This window comes from Mus caroli, unplaced genomic scaffold, assembly GCF_978045245.1.
Source record: "Mus caroli unplaced genomic scaffold, Mus_caroli_1 scaffold_3, whole genome shotgun sequence".
NCBI classification, from domain to species: domain Eukaryota; kingdom Metazoa; phylum Chordata; class Mammalia; order Rodentia; family Muridae; genus Mus; species Mus caroli.
The window spans coordinates 50,132,296-50,151,524 of record NW_028227258.1 but is presented as its reverse complement, the minus strand read 5'-3'; the positions used below and the strand labels follow the sequence as shown (position 1 = coordinate 50,151,524).

General features: G+C 36.5%; 1 protein-coding gene across 4 annotated transcripts in view; it reads right to left on the bottom strand.

Annotated features, from left to right (window-relative positions):
* Ntng1 (netrin G1) overlaps nt 1-19,229 on the bottom strand; it is a 366,907-nt gene that overhangs the window by 54,183 nt on the left and 293,495 nt on the right. For 2 of the 4 annotated variants that reach the window (XM_029475564.2, XM_085835569.1), the window contains exons 5-7: nt 18,914-18,940; nt 8,698-8,763; nt 6,120-6,179 (exon numbers count right to left, since the gene is read on the bottom strand). In XM_029475564.2, the coding sequence (XP_029331424.1) occupies nt 6,120-6,179; nt 8,698-8,763; nt 18,914-18,940 (153 nt within the window). The remainder of the gene's footprint in view (nt 1-6,119; nt 6,180-8,697; nt 8,764-18,913; nt 18,941-19,229) is intronic. The other 2 variants (XM_085835570.1, XM_021157555.2) reach the window with 2 other exon arrangements.

Sequence of the window (19,229 nt, the reverse complement as noted above, 5' to 3'; positions counted from 1 at the left end):
GAGTTCTATAGACATCATGGCAAGTTCAAAAGGATTGAGACAATGACACAGGGTTTGATTTTGTTTGTCTCTCTTAAGTCAAATATACATGATTATGTTTTACAGAAAACACAAAATACAGGGTGATTATTCCTATGGACAAACACTTAAAATGTCCTTCTCTTGAGTTTCTTACTGTGCCTGGTACTAAAGGGGAGTTCAGTGACATACTGTACCCCAAATTCCTTTTTCCTTTTTCTCTTTAAAATCCAGAGATGTCCAAGAGTCTGTAGGAGTGATATGGTATGAACTATAGAGACATGATGAGGATGGGAGCTGGGGAGTGGTTGTAGAGGCATTAGCTTTTCTCTCTTGCATTTCACCAACCCAAGAAATTGTTTTAATATAATTCAACCTTCAAAAAGAAATGGTAAAAAAAAAAAGCCACAATGATTTCATTGGAATAACTACTTATTAACTCTCAAAAAATTGGGAGGGACAGTTTGGTGGGAATCAAAATATGGGGATTTACCTAGCTGACATTTATAAGAAAAGTGAACCATGATTCTGCAACCTGTATTTGCTTACAAATACTCATCTCATTAATGTCTTATACTACCCAGCAACAAAGCCAAACAAACTAACTATTTGAACTCATTTATTCATTCTTTTGCACATTCAGTATCTTATTGGAACAGAACTATTATATGTGTTAATTTACTCCTTCTTTAGCTTACACTCATTTTTTTAGAAATATGACATTTTCATATCAGAGTAAAATGTGTATATAAATTAAAAGACTAAGAAAAGGTGATATATACATACATATATACATACACATATAAATATGCCATATGTACTATATTTGCTATGTCTCATCTTATCAGAACAGTATGGATTCATTAATCAGAGATCTGGTTACTGCAATAAACACTAAGATTAAAGTTTGGCTAGAAGAAGGGGAGGACACAGGAGATGAGGAAAAGTAGAAGAGAGCCATTACAGTGCCAGGAACTTGTTGGATCTAGTGGTATAAAAGAGAAGCAAGAACAAGGTAGAAATCCGAAAGCCACTTGACTGGAGATTAGTCATATAGATGTGTAAGGAGTAGGACTTTGGATGAAAACAGGAAAGACCAGGTGGAGAAGAAGGATTGGGAGAAAGAGGCTGTGGAACTTCAGTGTGAGAATGAAAGTATCGAAATAAAATGAAGTAAGACGTGTCACAGCAATAACAATGCTACCAACAGCAGTCAAGTTACAGATCTTGAAGTGAGTTACTTCGGAAAACAAGTCACCAAACCCACAATGCCTTCATTTCTGTGATGGCACTAATTATTCCGGGATCCTGTTTGAAAATCAAATTATTAATTTGATAGGTGAATTGGGAATAGCTATTTAAGATAGCATAATCTACTACATTTGTACTATCATAAATGTATTTCCAAAGGTAAGTGGATATTAAAAATCAAAGATGTTCGAGGAAGTAGGCTGATGACAACTTCGTGTTTTAAGACTTTTTCGAGAATGTTTCTGAGACCTTGATAAAGCTTTCTTCTCTGGCAATAATATATTTGAGGATATAAAATTTAAAAAGTATTTGGAAGGCTTAGAGGAATATATACATAAAATATATATCAATTATAACTATGTATCTGTTCATTAAGCTATATAGAATTTGGGTATGGTTAATTTTGGTATGATGTTTTAATTTATTTGGAAGTACTTTATAATAAAGTTTATAAAAATTCTACAAAGGGATAATTCTTAAGTGATTATTACACTGTCCTATTATTTTCAGGCTATTAATTTACCATCCTTTACTTTCTGGTTTTCAAGTCTTCTGTTCAAGCACAGATCGCGGCATGATCCTTCCTGATATGATCCAATTTGAGTTGTGCTGCACATCAAAAGTCCCAAGGTCTGAGACTAACTATTGACCTACTACATCTTCCTTTCTGCCTAGAATCTATGGAGCCTTCTTAGAACCTCATTTCCTTCTATATTTTCCACTACCCTCTTACTTCCACTCAGTCTTCTGGGGAAAATTGTTCTTGACTTAATTCAATTCTTTACCTCGCCATGTTAAATGTTAAAATGTTAGCAACCATACATGGGTGGGAATCTATTTCCTATTTTCAAACAAGTTTCACTTGAAGTTTATGCTCATTAACTACAATTGTATCCTCTGGGTTACTTGGTAGTCTTTCCCTAAAGAGTCACAGTATAACCCTATGTTGGATCTCCTCCTTCCATACTCATTGTTTTTGTTGTTATATATTTGCTTTATGTTTTCAAAGTTTACATATTTCAGTGTTTAGTGCTTGGGCCTTTATGCTTTTTAAATGCCACCTAGATGTTTTTAAGGATTTAAAAATCATGTATATGTAGACTTTAAAAACATCTCCATGTATAACACTCCAAAATACTATTGTCCAACCCGAACCAGCTTCCTGGTTAGTGAGAATCCATTCAGATGCATGTCTGTCTTACACTTGGCACTCTTCACACCATCTCCACCAGTATATTTAAATAACATCTTAACGTTAAGGTGTTTGAAACTGAGATGCTGGGGTCCCTTCCTAGCTCTGCTGCTCAACCAGCATCCTAAGAAATAACAAGTCCATCTCTCCCACTGCTTAGGTTGCAATGCCAGGGTTGTCTTTGGCATCTCTTCTTTTCTCTACCCACACCAGTCAGTGAATCAATCCACCTGGCTCTGCTTTCATATCTGTGGCAAAGGTGACTTCTCACCGTCTCCACCATCTCATCCTCAGCTGCAGATAACATCACACTTCACTGACATTGTTGTCATCATCTCTAAGCTCCATTTCCTTGCAGTGAGAATGATCCAATAGAAACTCAGATTAGCCCAGGGTGCCTCACTCCTTAACATCCAATTGGCTTCCCATTTCAATCATATTAGAAAATTCACTGCTTCTTTCTCTAGCTGATGAATCCTTGCCTTCTTCCTGACTTTTCCCACCCTTTCTTCACTTGTTGCAAGATGCCTTTTTATTGCTCTTGAAACACATGAAGCACATTTCCATGATTATATTGTCCCTTGGGTGGGTCGGATGTATTCCTCTCCTGACATCTCTACTCAGTATTTCCCTCCTCCAGCACTTTGTCAAGTCCAGGCTAAAGAGAATTCTCTGAGTACTTCATCTGAAATAATAACCCTGCCACTTAAATGGACTAATCTTCCAGTATCTTAATCCGTTTTTATGTTTTTATTAGCATTTATAATATCTGAAAATTGCATTTTAAAAAGGTCTTGCTATCTATTCAGTATAAACACATGCGTGTAGACCATATCTGCTTTGCTTGAAGCTATAACCACAGAACTTAAAGCGTTTCCTCACATATGCTAATCACTCAGAAATTCTATTGAATGAGAAAATAAGTGAATGAATAATGATCTTAAAGTACTCTCCCACAGGAGACAGAGGAAAACACAGAGGAAAGAAACATTTAAATATATTCTTCTACCACTCAAAGCCCAAGAGAGTCCAACTACGTCCTACGCATTATACAGTTTAGAAAAACAGCACCACACAATAAGAAATAACCGAGTTAGTGATTATATTAGCTGAGTGAATGCATCTGTGTACGGACCAGTTTAGGAAGAAAAAAGTAGCTTTCTGCACATTGCTGTGCCTTTATATCTTTAAATTTCAAGTCATATTGGAATATATAACATAACAGGCATGTGTTATTGCATCAGTAAACAGAGCTGAAGTCTCTAAAGCACACATTCATGAATACATGGTGTGACAGAGTGAGCACAGGCAACAAATTTATCAAGATTCTTGTGTACCAGGCACCTTATGTGAGGAGGTGAAGAGAAAGAGGTCCAGTCATGCACGAGTGTGATTGACACTTAGTGTCCGATATTTGTTGGGTTGGGCTCTCCTATGCAATCAAGGAAATGCAGAAGTGTCATCAGCCTTAGAAACAGTAGAAAACCCCAATGTGCAATAATTAAATATGCCTTCAGATGTCTTCAGCCATGGACTAGTGATCTAGTCAGTAGACATTGACTTTTACAACTATGCTTAGATCTATAATATACCTATCTTATATATATCATGTTCTGTCATGCAAGGTGTTTATGATAACGAGGTGCTTATTAGTGACCAGTTAAGACTAAGGCAGGCTAGAGATGCTTTTGAGAGGGAAAGCGCTCATAGTTGGCTCTTTAATTGATTTGTTAATTGGCTTTCCATGGAAACCAAGGCCCACAACTCGCTGAGGTTTTTCACAAGGTTTCTTCTGACTGAAACTGGCTGTGGAAGACCTTAGCAGATGGGGATCACAGGAAAGCCAAAAGTTGGAGACAAAGACAATTGAAGAAAAGTGGTATCAGGAAGAAGAAAAGATTTCTTTTCCCTTCTATGTCTTTTTTTCTTATTTTTCTCCTTTTTTGAAATTATATTATTACATCACACATGTGACTATAGCAATGACAACAACATACACTCTAGTTGTCATAGATCATTTCCTCAAACAAGGAAAGACTACTCAAATCCAAAGCTGTTGAAAACTCATTTCATTCATCTACACAGAAAAGGTTTGGCAAAGCTACTTTAGAAAGATGGCAAAAGAATGAAAATTGTGAAAATTCTTTTTCCTTCATTGAATTATCAGTATGATGCTTCCCTTCAGATCTTTCCCATGGCAGAAATGAAGAACCTGTAAAATTCTCTTTCATTTTTTTTTCTTCTTCACTCTACTATGTTCTTCATCCTTCTGCAGGTTCTGAGACCCTTCTGTACATTTTAAATAATAAATCTCCTCTATTAGCTGCCTTCTTCCTGCTTCTGAAATGTGTCTGCAAGTAATTAGCACTGACTGAAGAAACAAGAGGTCACAGGTTCAGACTCACGTCAATAGGCCTTTGGTATATTGGGCATAAGAGTGAATGAAACAGTATCAATTCTCTCATCTCTGTTCTCCTTCATCTCTTTTGTTTGGCTCAACAGCATTGCTTATTATGGATGGGGAAGCTTCTTACCATAGTTATAATGGCAGCTGTGATATAGATCATGAGTCCAGAACAACTTCTAACCCTCTGAACCTACCACAGGTTCATTTGTATTTATTCTCTATAATTCCCAGCCTAGATTAAATTGCCTCCAAAGGCATTCTCAATATCCCTTAATTCAAAATACACCCTGATGCATCAGGACATAGATTAAATGTGATTATTTTCCCTTTTCCCATCTTGTCACCAATTTTCCCCCTTTCTCTATATGCTTCAAATATAAATTCACTATTGACTGCAATCATGAAAACAGCTAAATTTATTAAGCAAGAAGAAAGCTCTCCTGATATTTTACCACAAAGACCAAACCAAGTTCAGATTTTATCAAGAGGTGTTTTCATGGAAAATAAAATAAGAAACAAGGAGGAAGACATATGCCCAACAGTGAAGAGTGGAATACAAGACACACCTGTTACAGAGGACATTTAAGAAAATTTGGTGAAGAAATAAAAACAGGGTCTTCATGTTTCCTGAAAAATCTTCATTCTGTGAATGACAGATGCTAGCTGGAGTAGGCCAATCATGAGTCACAGATGAGCAGTTGCCCATTTTAATTTAAAGGAAGTGACAGGACTATTACTTTAGAATGTGGCCAATACTTAATCCAGAACTTTTCATGGATGTTTTGCACATTTGTTCAAAACCACGTTTGGCATCAGAAACTCAAATATATTTCCTTATTGACACAGTGAAATGGGAACCATAAAAGGAGCCTGCCTTTCTGGCATCACGACAAACATCCTTGAGACCCACTGCCAGTGGATTTTCTTATTTTCAATAAAAGGAGCATGGGTGTTAGAGCTCTCAAACTCATGGTCTACCCAAGAATCTTAACTGTCATAATTCCTACCAAAACATTAGTTTTTCAGAAAACAAATCTTGGGGCATCTTTCATTGCAGGTGAATTACTGAGTGAAGCCACTTTTTATATATGTAACATTCTCGGTACTTGTTGATGCATTAGCTGGGTATCAGTCAACATGCCTCACCGATAAGCTGATGGGTACACTTCACAGATATTCCAGATTCATACAGTGCAATGTCTCACAACACATAACACCATGGGATCACTGTATGAATCCAAGAATTCCTACCTCGCTTGTGGTTTGCAACTTGAACAGAAGAAACTGTTGACAAAGCTAATTTGGGAGCAACTGCATAGGTTTAAAAAAATGAACAGCAAATTAGAGACAATAGTGAAACGTTCAAACTGTAATTAATACCTTATTACCAACCCACTCTGTGGAGCCCTGATGAAGAGAATGTTCTTATCTTTTTTTTTTTTTCTTTTCCTGGAAATCTGTTGCAATTACAAAGGAAAGTTCCTATTTGGCTGCAAATGTTTCAACACTGTCATTAGTAATAAAGCTTTTGTTTTTAGAGATATAAAGAAATAACATTTATATCAGGAGTCCTGTGAACAAAGCTTATTCTCATGACAATATAGGTGCTATTCTCATGACAATATAGGTGCCAGGATCTCTGACTGTCCTGCTTCACATAGAACTGTTGGAATGTTGAGGTAACAAGCAATATCAGTGCCTCAGTTTACCATGTCACTCTTTCTGTGTCACCACAAATGTGTATATATGAACCATCTAGACCATTTGTGTTGTTGCTGAACCTACTAGAGATCTCAGAACATAGTCATACGGTCAAGCATTCGGCAGTATTTGACCTCCAAGTCATGTGACTATGGGTCCCTCTAAGAATTGTGTTTCCTGTTCCACTGTGTATTGCCTCAGTGTTGCTGTCCTTTGTTAACGGCAGGATTGTCCTTCTAAACTAGTCTGCTGTTTCTTTTCCACCGATTCATGATGAGTTTCTTGTGCAAGTAACAAAAACAGAATAAGGTCTGGGGGTCTTTGCTGATGTTGGCAAGATAAATTATGGTTCCACAGAATTGTCCTCCACCAGACATTTTACCCGGCACTAGTATTTCGAGTTTAAGCACTTAATCCAGCTGAGTTACATTTTTAAGTAGCTTAATTTGAGCCCCTTATCCACATCCTAAAAAAATTGTACAATTGGCCTTCTCTAATGCCATTTCTGAAAGCTTTAATCCCATGACATCAAAACCAGCAAAATAATCAAATGGGTCCATTTCATGGTTTGAACAAAGAATAATCTTATTCAGATCAAAACTTTCTGTGGAGAAGTGTTAAGCCTGAGGTCTTTTCTTGTATGTTTGTCATAGTACTGAATTCAGTGGGAAATACTGTGTGTCATTCAAAGGTGCTCTCAGTGAACTTGCCAAGGAATAAGACTGCTAACCCTTTCTCCTCTCACCCTTCCACTCCTCAGGGAATGGTATTAGCAGGAATAAACTTGAACTGTATTTCTTCTTCCATGTATGTACCCAGAAACTTGGAGAAATCCATTTAGAGCAAATGATTAAGGTAATTCTATTTGCTAGTAATGTATGTATCTAGGACAGTCTCGATTTCATCACTCCAATAGTGGACTGAAAATGCAGCCCTTCCAATTTGACTCCTCAACAAATTGCTAATATATTTTGTTTTGCTTAGTAGCTATTTCCTGGTTCCTCCTTTTGCTCATTTCCTCCTCCATCTGTATTCATTAGAGTTCAAAAGCAACATCCTGTCTATAACTAAAGAAGGCAGAAGTCAGTGATGAATGTTTTATTTTTGGAGAAAGAAGGCAAAAAAGAACACTGCTTTCTATTGAGATAAGCTCCTGTTTATATACAAACACATGTACATATAGGAAGGTCTTGGTGTGAATCTAACGTTAATCTAATCTTTCAGCTTCACAACTTTATGATCCATTTTAATAATTCTATTTCTTCCTATGTAATCCTACTGTTAGTTTCCTCTTTCCTTCTGCTTCTAGTTCCTTCCTTTCCTCATTCTTTCCTTCCTTCCTTCTGACACCAGAAGCCATAAAATAATTACTGTTCTGAGAACAGACCAGGAAATTTTTTTTTCTAAGCTGGTAAAAGTGAATGTTCCTTGGTAAATGGGATGGAAGGATAATTCCAACAAGAGAATGTTTTAGAATGTGTATACATGCATCATGCATTGATATAGATATATGAAAAATAAAGGAAAGAGAGGCAGAGGCAGAAGCAGAGAAAGAAAGGGAGGGCAGGATAGAGGGAGGGAGAGAAGGAGGAAGGGAGAGAGAGAGAGAGAGAGAGAGAGAGAGAGAGAGAGAGAGAGAGAGAGAGAGAGAGAGAGAGAGAGAGAGAGAGAGTTTTGCAAGTTGATATGGAGTAATAGTAAACAGTCCCTCTGGGAGTTTCAGTGATGCCCTTATCTGTTCATCTTGATCCTCAGAACAGTGGAGGCAACCAGTGAGTTTACTTAAGAAGAGCAAAAGGGAAGGAAGGAGTTTGTAGTGTCCACATGTTTTTTTAAGATTTATATCCATGCTATGTTGACAACTAAACTCTAGGCTTTTCTTGAGACTCTATAAAAGTACATTTTTTTCAAGACTTATAAATCCTGTTGCATCTGATTTTCCCCTCAGTCCTCTTTCACTCCAATATTTCTGGGACTATATTCATATTAGAAAAAATGAAGATTCAAATTAGGATCCATTCAAAGACAAAGCATCCGTGGTAATGTTCTAGTTCTTGTTAAGATGGTATATAGGAGTTCCCCCCCAAACATGGGATTTTTATATCAGTAGGAATTTAGATGCTCCTACCTTGTTTTGGGTTAGAAACCTCAAGGGAAGAAATATTCGGCCATATCCTATTAAACTTTGGAGGAGCTGCATGCATCAGGAAAAATCAGGGAGTGTTATTTTCAGGTATGATGTCATTTGGTCTAAATAACAACAACAACAAAAATATATATATGGACAAAGACATGAACCACACACCTTGTTTGTTTGTTTTACTTGTTTAACTTGGTTGTGATGCACTTAAACAAAACATGACTTCCACACCAAACAAGAGCAAGCAATTGATGACTCCCAAATCATTGAATGGACATTATTTGTATAGTGACTTCTTTAACGAAGCTTGGCCTTTACTTTGGAAATAAGTAGAGTGTTCTTACACAAATAACCAAATAGAAACTTCAACAATCCAAACTGATATGAAAAGCTGGTGCCTGAAGCCAGAAGATAACACTAGAGAAATAATTTCTCACTTGAAGTTTTTATTCTACTCAATTTATATTTACAGATATGAACTGGCTGCATTAGTCTTTCATGAGAATCCTCTGCGGTATGTTTTAAGTGTGAGCCATTATCTCTGACAAGAAGTGGATCTATTTCCTATTTTTATGCATGCAGTTTCTCAGAGAAGGAAGAGGGATTACTAGTGATTCTTGCTAAGGAGTGGCCCGAAGGTCTTCCAATCCCATCTACGACCTTGTATGTATGGATATATTTTCGCCTCAAGATGCATTTCTAAAGTTACTTGTTATAAACCGGAAGCAATCAAGAACATAGTTTTATTTTATACTATTAATTCTGTTTTAGGTCCATCAGCTACAAACTCCAAAACCCCAGAAAGCAAGAAGCGCTTCATGTTTAAGGTTTGATGTTCTGAATCTGGTAGTTTTAATAAGATCAAAGACCATGGCTAGAAAAGCAGCTATTTCATGATTTAAATCTCAGTCATTAAAAACAGCTCAGAAACATGCATCTTGTGTGTCATTCTTGGTGATTACCCAGTCCTTGGGGCAGTTGTGACTCTGTTCTGCCTCAGTGCATTCTGACTTCTTGTTGGCAATGTGGACTGGCCTGAGTTTTAATATTGCTAGTTAAAATTTCATAGGTCTACTTTTTTTCACCCTGATTAGATTGAATCTCCTCAAAGACCAACAAAGCCTTTGAGGGACCTTCCATAAGTATCTGATAATTGAGAAATTGATACCAAGTGGCTGAGCTACTGTAAACAGGTATTATCAAATTGTTTCCTCCATCATTAGATTATAGCCAATAAAGTTCTCGGAAGACATGGAACTTTCATATTACTCTAAATGACTTGTTTGAAAAACTAATCTCCCTGATCCATTGGTGCCACCCCCCCCCCAGTTCTCCTCCTTTTTCATACATGGAGATGCACGAGCAAAGAAAAATATTAATATTTCTGTGTCTATTAAAATTAAATGAGTAGAAAAGGAATGTCATGTTTTTCCAAATGTGCATCTGGACATTGTTAAATAAACAAATACTTGGCTACACATGCACCAGATACCTGGGTGATTCATAAGGTGTTGACTCTTATCTCACCATTTTGACAGTATGTGGGTACTCAATTAGTAGAATAAGTCTAATTGGTTTCTTGTGGTCAGCTTTGGGAAGTTGTACATTTACAGTTTGAGAGAATCATGCCAAAATTGTTTATTTAAACTATTTTAGTTAATTAGCTTGATTCTAGTTACTTATATTGTTAGTACCAAATTAAGATAGTATTAGCTTAGTGAGAGGCAAATAAATGTCCTAAGTAGGGATAAGGTTGATAACTGTAATGTGAAGTGTTTAATGACTTTGTTTTGATGAAATAAACGCAACTATCTAATTCATTATTCTGTTCATAAACTTTATCAAGAATTTTAAACAACTTTCTAAGCACCTGGGAGGTGAAGACTGGGAAATTCTCACAAGTTAAATCCTGGTCTGGACTACATAATCAGTTCCAGGCCTGACACAGGCTATAAAGTGGAAGTCTTAAAGAATGAAAGAAATTTAATCAATTTTGTAATAGTTTATAAATAAATTTTAGTAATTAACTCCATGAATGAAACTTTATTCCCTATTCCAATATATTAAATGTTTCTTGATGGTCTTTTAGGGTAGTTCTTTTTTTGTTTTTTAGGGATTCTTTTCTCCCCTGGGAATTTGAGGTTGTAGTTTATTGACCTGTTTTGAACATTAAGAGTGTAGACTATTTAGCTGAACTGTGTGAGATTCTCTAGGTGGACAGTAGTTATTATGTGTCCCCCACATAGAATATCTCTCTTCATTTTGTGTCATTAAGTTAGTATCTTGGGCAAGGGAATCCCTTGCTTTTGCTTGAGAATAGAATTAGACATTTTCTTTTTTCCTGGAAGTTTGTGTTATGTAGGGTTGCTAATGTTCCTGAACAAATCCATAATTCCTTGTCTAATTTTCCAGTGGTACAAATATTATATGCTATGCATTTTTGAAGAAGTAAAAACATCCTGAGAAATGAGTATTACTATCTGTGGCTCCAAAAACCTCCTATCTGGCTACTGTCTATCCATATATGCTTAGATATCTGGCCAAGCATGAGATATTGAAAAACTTGATATCTCATCTTAAATTTAAAATATATTTTGTTTTATAATTACAAGGCCAACTTAGAAAACAACAAAAACTATCGTATTACTCTCTCATTCTTGTTCTTCTCTTAAGATTCTGTCATTAAGTTGATTATCAATAAATATGAACAAATATTTAATTCCCTGAAGTAAATTAGGTGCACTGGAAAGTATACAGATAGCATACTTGAAACATCTTCTATCTTATCATATCCAGATGTAACGAAACCTCCGAGACTTCTTAGCTACTGGGCTACTTTGTTACAAGTAGATCAACAGTAGAGATAGGCAATCTTATACTACATCAAAAGAACTTGTATAGTAGTGGGAAAACTGCTGCAAATTTATTGATTTCATTTTATTTCCCCAATCAGCTAGGAGAATCTCTAAGTCTCAGAGTGGTGCTTCATTCTGAGGCAAATGGCCTTGAGAGTCATAAGATGAAGAATCTGGTCTCAGCTGTACCACTTAGGAGCTGTCTGGCTGTTAAGTTCTCCAAACTCCAGTTTCTTTAGGCTTAAGACAAAGATGCTAGAGAAGTGATCTCCATGATTTCTTTCAGCTGATAAGTTCTATCACAACAGTGGTTTCTTCCTGGCTTAACAAGATCACGCTGAAGTTATGGAGGCACAAAGCCTATGGGATGACATATCTGCCCTTAATAATCCCCTCTGAGAGAATATTCTTGTTGGTTCCATGCTTTGGTTGTGAACCTTTTTACTACCACAGTTACTCTTCAGTCAAAGTTGAAATAGCACCGTTGGGGAGGAATCCCCACTTGCAGGTGGTCAAACACTCAGGAATGGTCTTCTGTGACACAGGCTCATATGGTAAAATAGACTTATGTGTTGCTATCTCCTTAAATGGACTTCATAGACTTCTTGTATACAAGATAAAGAGAACATAATATATATGCTGTGAATGTGCTCTTAAAAATAAGTAGTATAATAATATCTGTAATAGGTTATATTTCTCCTCTATTTTAAAAATCAAATTTTATTTATAAAGAGCCTAGAAAATAACTGTTTAGTGGAAATTTATTTAAAATATGGTAGGCATAAACAAAGCTCAGACCAGAACTCAAATTCTAACTTTAGAAGTTCTTAACTTCTCTAAGCCTGAGTTTTCTCATTGGTAAAGTGGAGACTGACATTTATTGTTATGGAAACTGTGTTGCAGTGAGTATCCAGTAGCCATTATCTCTTTTCTATTGTGGTTACTGTGGCAACAGAGATCAAATATAATATAATAAAAATATTCTTCTAGAATATTTATCAAAGCAGGGAGAAGAGTGTGCTCCCCTAATTTTTTAATCTTAATTTTCTCCCAAATAAGTTATTCTGACCTGTATGAAGCGCATTAAGATACAGCTTGCTCTATGGAATGATCTTGTTTGCAACTGTATCAATAAACTCTACTATTCAGAATGAAACAAATTATTTTTCAAAATATGATAAATACTAGATTTCGACCTTTCCCAATGCAGGGATGGCAATTTCCATGTTTCTATTTGGAAACATAGTAGTTTAGTATATAATTCAAATATGTAGTTTTGCTGGATTTTTGTTTTAAAAATCCTTGTGAAAAATTATGAAACAATGTATTTGTAACACTTGAAATCCATGTTCATGAATTAGAAAAGTTGAGATTCACATTCTAAACATGAGAATCTGAAAGAATATTTATTTTCTCCTTTGTGCCCCAAGAAATGTTTCTGCACTGTAAATTCAAAAGCACCATCATAGAATTGCTAAAACTGACCCTCTAGTCCCTACAGCATAGTCAATCAAACTGAAAAGCAATCTTTAGGCAGAGGCTTTTGATTTATATAACCAAATTTTGAAGAGAATATTCCATCATGTGACATTTAGTAATCAGAAATAAAAACTGAGTTTCAGTTTGTGAACAGTTTAAGTACTGAGTAAACTGACTATCCTTTCTCATCAAGGAGAAAATGTAGATTTTTTTTTAGAATATTCATGACATACTATCTTGCATTGTGGTGTTTTAAATAACCAAGAGGCTATCTCTTAATAGGAAAGGTTTAAGGTAGGAATTGAAAACTAGATATTATCTGGAATTTTACCTTTGCTTCATGTTTAAGATGAAGTTAGAAAAGTTATTCTTCAAATATATTAATGGCACTAGTGTTGATATAATATTTTGGTTCTAAAAGCCCACTGTGACAGAAGCTGGTACTGGAAAGATGCTTGTGAATCTTCATGAAGCACTGTCTAAGGGAATACGGAGTGAAAAATTGAGTGGAAACAACAACACGGGGTATTTTTGAATTTGTATAAACATTGCTAGTGTTCCTTGGGAAATCTTGAAATACTGCTATTGATGTTCCTAGCAAGAGTCTATAGAAGATCTCAAAGCTCTTCAGGAGAAATTCCCCTGGAGGTAATCTTGCAGTCTTCACAGATACCACTCTACTTCTGAGAAATGCTTCATCATTAAGCTGGTGGGAGAGATGCATTTAATGTCATAGTAGAAACTCTTTCCTTGGGATGACACAGTTAACCATATTTTTCTGTAAGCAACTCTTTCAACAGATAAAAAGATTGGTTCATTTTCATACAGTATGTGTAAGCATCTTTCATAATTTGCATGCCTCAATGCTGCTTTGTGATCTATAATAATGCAACATTTATATACTTCCTCTCTGGTCAGCACATCAGGGAGTTGTCCAATGGAGGAGAAAGTCCACGCTTTGATGGGATAAGGGTTCAGAATCCTTTGTCCTCAGTTGCCATGCTTACAAATTGTGCTGACAGCACAATGAAGTGACTGCAAAATAATGTCTATTTTCTTCAAAATCTGTGGTTCTCTGCACAGAAATGGGCCAATTCGGAAATCAAAGTGTTTCTTAACTACATAGAAAGAATCTTGGCAGGAGTCAATATATTCACTTTTTTTTTTCCTTTATGTACTCTCTTCTATTTCATTTAATGCTATGAAGTTAGATTGACAGTCCAGCTCTTAATTCACTGGGAAAGTTTTCTTGCTCACTCGGAGCCTCAAATTTGTAAAGCAGAATTCTGTGGAAACCTGAGGTACAAGGCCCTACAATACACAAAGCACATATCTTTGTATAATATTTCCAAAGAAGTGGAGTGGTCAGTTGGTCACCTACTCACTTAAGATGTGTACTCCAAGAAGACTTTAATTCACACACCCTGGAAGGAGTTACTGCAGGGTAGGGATTCACAGTAACTTGTTTGAGGGTTCACTACAGGAACCCTGATATATTTTCTATCTAGAAAACAACCTATCTTACAAAGACAACTAGCAAAGTAGAGATTTTAGCTCACACTTAAAAAGTGAATTGGCATTCTAAAATTGACTAGGTAAAGGATAGAGCCTAAAAAAGCCAATTTGTTCAAGATGAGCAATTTTGGTCAATAAAGATTGGTAAACTTCTCCATTTTTTCTTCTCTTAAGTGGGAGATTCCTCCCCTCTCATTAGAATATGTGATTTTATCCAGGATTAAAAAGGCAGCTATGTCCTAATGTTCATTCAATTTTAGGATAACAACAAAGGTTTCATGAATATGAAATGCTAGTTACACAAATATGAAATGGATCTGTGATGAGGATACTGGGTACATGATAAAATAGTCCCAAAAGGCATTGCACCTGAGATCTTAGCTTTCTTTCTGGAACATCAGCAAACAGTTCAAAATTAATGTAGCACACCATGCAATTTGCTATGTTGCTACACTAGCCTGATCATTTCCCCCTCATTATATAAAATCTAATTAGTTAAAGGGCAATGCAATGAAACTTTTATTTGGGGGGATTTAGAAGTATTAAAACAAAGGCGGGGGAATCAAACAGACACTGCAGCTCTGTGAAGAGAGTGAATGTGATTATTAATAACCCTTGGGTGGGTAACCGATTAACCTTGTCATTTTCCTTCTCAGCATTCAAGTTTCTACAACAAATCAGCACTGCACAGAAATATTTGGATGCTGAATGGAAAACAACTTTTACAAGGTCTCCAACTGGCATCAAATGTTCTCAAGTATGAAAACATCTCTAGGATTTCTCAACAGGCTGATGGATCCCTGCAGGTAGCATTTCCCTTGTTTAATAGTCCTGCCAATTAAATCAAATTAGAGATGAATTTTTAACTCTGTGATGAAGGCAATGCTCATTATAAAAGAAAACAGGAAAATGAGATATTTCCCTTCAGTGAATTGTTATTTCCATTTTAATAATTGGGGCATGGGGGGGGATGCCAAATAGCCCCATCACTGTTGTATGCTTTGTATACCATCTTGTCAGTCAGATGAAATTTATTTAGGAGAGTAATCTGTAGTGATGGTTGCAAACCAGCCACATCCCTATTTTGTCTTTATGGATTTCCTTTGGCATTTATTTAAAAATTCCAAGATTTTAAAATGTATTTTCTTGATGTCATATGTCATTCTCTAGAGGGTATACCTTTTGCATCTGACTCATCTGTCATCTGCCTTTGTAGGACAGTTCTTGCCAGCCTAATTATACTCTTTGTAATATATTGTTTAACATGTTTAGTCTTTGGACTGCTGGACTGAGAATTAGAAAATGCATGTTAGAAGGTAATGATTAGGTTCTCACTATAAACAAAAACACCCACAACAAAGCATCTATTAATTTGGATCATCAGCATCAACAAATGTTCACTTAGATATAATTGTGAATTATTATATGCATATCTCATATAAAGTGAGACTTGAGTGAATTGCCATCATATGAGATTATATAGAAACAATTTTCACAAGACTCAATTGGTTACAGTTCTATTTTGGGATTCATTAATTGTTGACAATACCACAAGTATTTTTTTTCAGCCATGGGTCAAAGCACATCAAAATGACTAGGTTTTAGATCAAGTGCTTTGGGAATGTTTGAGGACCCTGTTTTCTAGTAGATAGACAGCATCAGGTACAAATGACCTTAATGGGAAATTGGTTTTCTTAAATATTCTTAGCAGATGATCGGAAAGGATAGCCACGCTGTCCAGGTATTTGAATGTTAATGCTGACATTGACAATATGAGATCTATACTCAAGTCTATTAGAGCTAAATCCTCCAGCCATTGTAAAATAATGGCATATGCATGTAAACTTATGGTTACATACATCAATAGTCTACATCGATAATATACATCATTTATTTTCTACGAAATCCACTTCGATGATCAGACCCTCTTGGGTGTTTCATCTGTTACAGTGGGATCTTCCTAGGTAGCTGTTTGGATTGTATTCATTGATTCCTTCTTTACAGTGAAGAGAAAAGCCCTGGGAAGTACCCAGCCTCAGCTAAGTATCTAAGCAGCTTCCTTGTCTCTGTCTTGAACCTGGAAGCTATGTACCCATATCCTTTGCACCTTCTAGGCCTGTCCATGAATCACTTACATGTGAATTCTCCCTCTGTGGAGGGGAGAGAAATTCACCAGTACACACAACAGGCACCGTGTAAGGCCACAAAGAAGGAACTTGCTAATGCCATTAAACACACCTGGAACATACCATCGTAGTTGATGATGTTATAGTTTGACTATTTACCTTAAAAACCAGGCAACAGGCAAGCTAGTCCTTTGTGATACTGGAAGAGCACTGAATGCTCTTTCATCTTACTGATTAGAAAAACCAAAACCCAACCCAAACAAACCAAAACAAGAAAATCCCAAACACCCATTGTGCTTTCAGATGAAGAGCCAGGGGCATTCAGACTATAGAATATAATTCTGAGTCATAGACCTTTTTTTTTTTTTTCCCACAGATACTAGTGGTAAAATTTTCTCAGGTTCCTGATAATTGAGATTAGTACATTTTCCAAGGGCACAACACAGCATCCTTTCAGGTCACCACTGATTTCAAAAGGTAACTGTGCAAAACAAAATTGGAATTTCCTGATTCAGTGCATAAAAGGTCAACATCTGCTGATGCTCAGAGATGGGGGATGGGGTGGAGGCGGCCAGATGAGATGTGGAGTGAGCAGATACAGTCGGAGGTCCATGCAACACACATCTGCCTCTCGGAGCAGAAACACATGCCAGCACCAAAGAACTACTTTCCATTCATCCATTTCTGAAACTCTGGACATGCCAGATCATGAGAGCCTTTCTGGTTCCCTCTGCTCTAAAATTGCTCAAAAACAGTTGTCAAGGCCTGAAAGGAGCATTTTGAAGTACACACATAGGCAAAAGCAAGCACTAAAGCAGAAATATTAGACTGCCAGAGCTGAACGTCCTCATTGGCATGGTTGTAACCCCAATACCACTTTTGTAAGATCACAAAGACAGAGCTGCAATTGTAGATGTGTGGTAGAATGGATGCAAATGCTGCTTCTACTTACAGAGCAGCTGATTTTCATGGTAGTCAACATGTCTATCGCTTAACAGATAAGTGTCTTGGCCTGCTCACAAGTTTAAGTAAACTGAACTGATTTAGAAATTAGAAGAGCTGGCCTTGCATGTATAAGAAGTGGCAAATTTCTTTATCCAAATGATCAGAGTTATGCTTTTAGAAGGGTGTTGGGTTTGGCAATGCTTCAAATGCTGTTATTTACACTGTGAACATTATCCCTGGCACAGCTTTTATGGCACAAGCCTTTGACGAGTGACCATCATGGGAAATATTCTTCTTTCCATTTATAGTCCATAACTAAGGCTCCGTCAGTATTTTATTTCTAAATCAGTTACTCAGTTGTTGCACCAAGATTTTTTTTTGCATGGCTATAAAGGGCATGTTGTAAAAATTGTGTAAAATTATGCCCTGAAACAGTATTGTGCTGCATGTTTGAAATGAACATTTTCAGCATGGGTAAGGCTGTACTGATTCAGACATGATTTGCAGCCTGAGTCTCTTGGGGGTAGCTGGAGATGCTCAGAGCAGGGATGTTGGAAAGGATTATCCAGAGAGTAGAGGGAAGGTTTCTCTTCACTTGATTGGATATCTACTAAGAGATTTCTTTAGGGGTTTTTAGTCCTAGTCCTATACTTTGTATGTATACCCCTTCCTTACCAAAGGGAAAGCAAAGGACTCCATAATGAATGGACCACTGTAATTTAGGAGAGAGGAATGGGCATTGAGCAAGCTGATTGTATCTAATTCCTTAGGATGATTAAAGTTCATAACATCTTTCAGGCCTTCACAAAACCTACATTTTACTGCATTAAAAGATTTCCTCCCAATATTCATGGAATTTTCCTTGAATTTCAATGAACACACCCAAGGCACTCATGGAGACCCCTTCTTTGCTTCTCTCAGATACATTAGAAACCCACACTCGGTCCTATGGAGAGAGTGCCATCTTTTGCTGGTTACTAAATACAGTTAAACAGAATAGTCTATATAGATGTGAAGTGTTCAACTAAGCAACTGATTCTCTATTTAGGTAGCCTTTATGAATTCAAAGCTGTCAAGGAAACTGGCATTACATGTCTAAGGAAGAGGTGCACAAGTCACCATTTTATCTGTATTCCCAGTACACCTATGCCGACAGCCACCAGGAAATTTGAATAGCCAGATCATGTTCTATTGCATCAGAAATGGACACAAGAAAAGAGCCCTGAGGTGCTGAACAACAAAGCAAAGCTAGCCTAGATTTGGTTTGGTGATTGTTTTACTTACTACCGATACTGGAAATGCTGGGGATACCTGCAGAGGAAAAACAAAACAAAACAATAAAGAAGTGTTAGCTCTTTGCTATGTGACATCTTTGATTCATCATAAAAGTCTTACAAATGTGACACTTGGTAACTAAGATTATTAGAAATTGCTACAGAAAAATTTGCATGAAATATGTGTATATGTATTTATACACAAGTACTGGAACCATTTGCAGGTATTCACAAACTCCTCAGCTCATCGGAATTGAAAGATTAATGCTCACTTTCAATCAGTAGTGCAAGGGTGCCTGGTGACATTGAACATTTTATGCTCATTT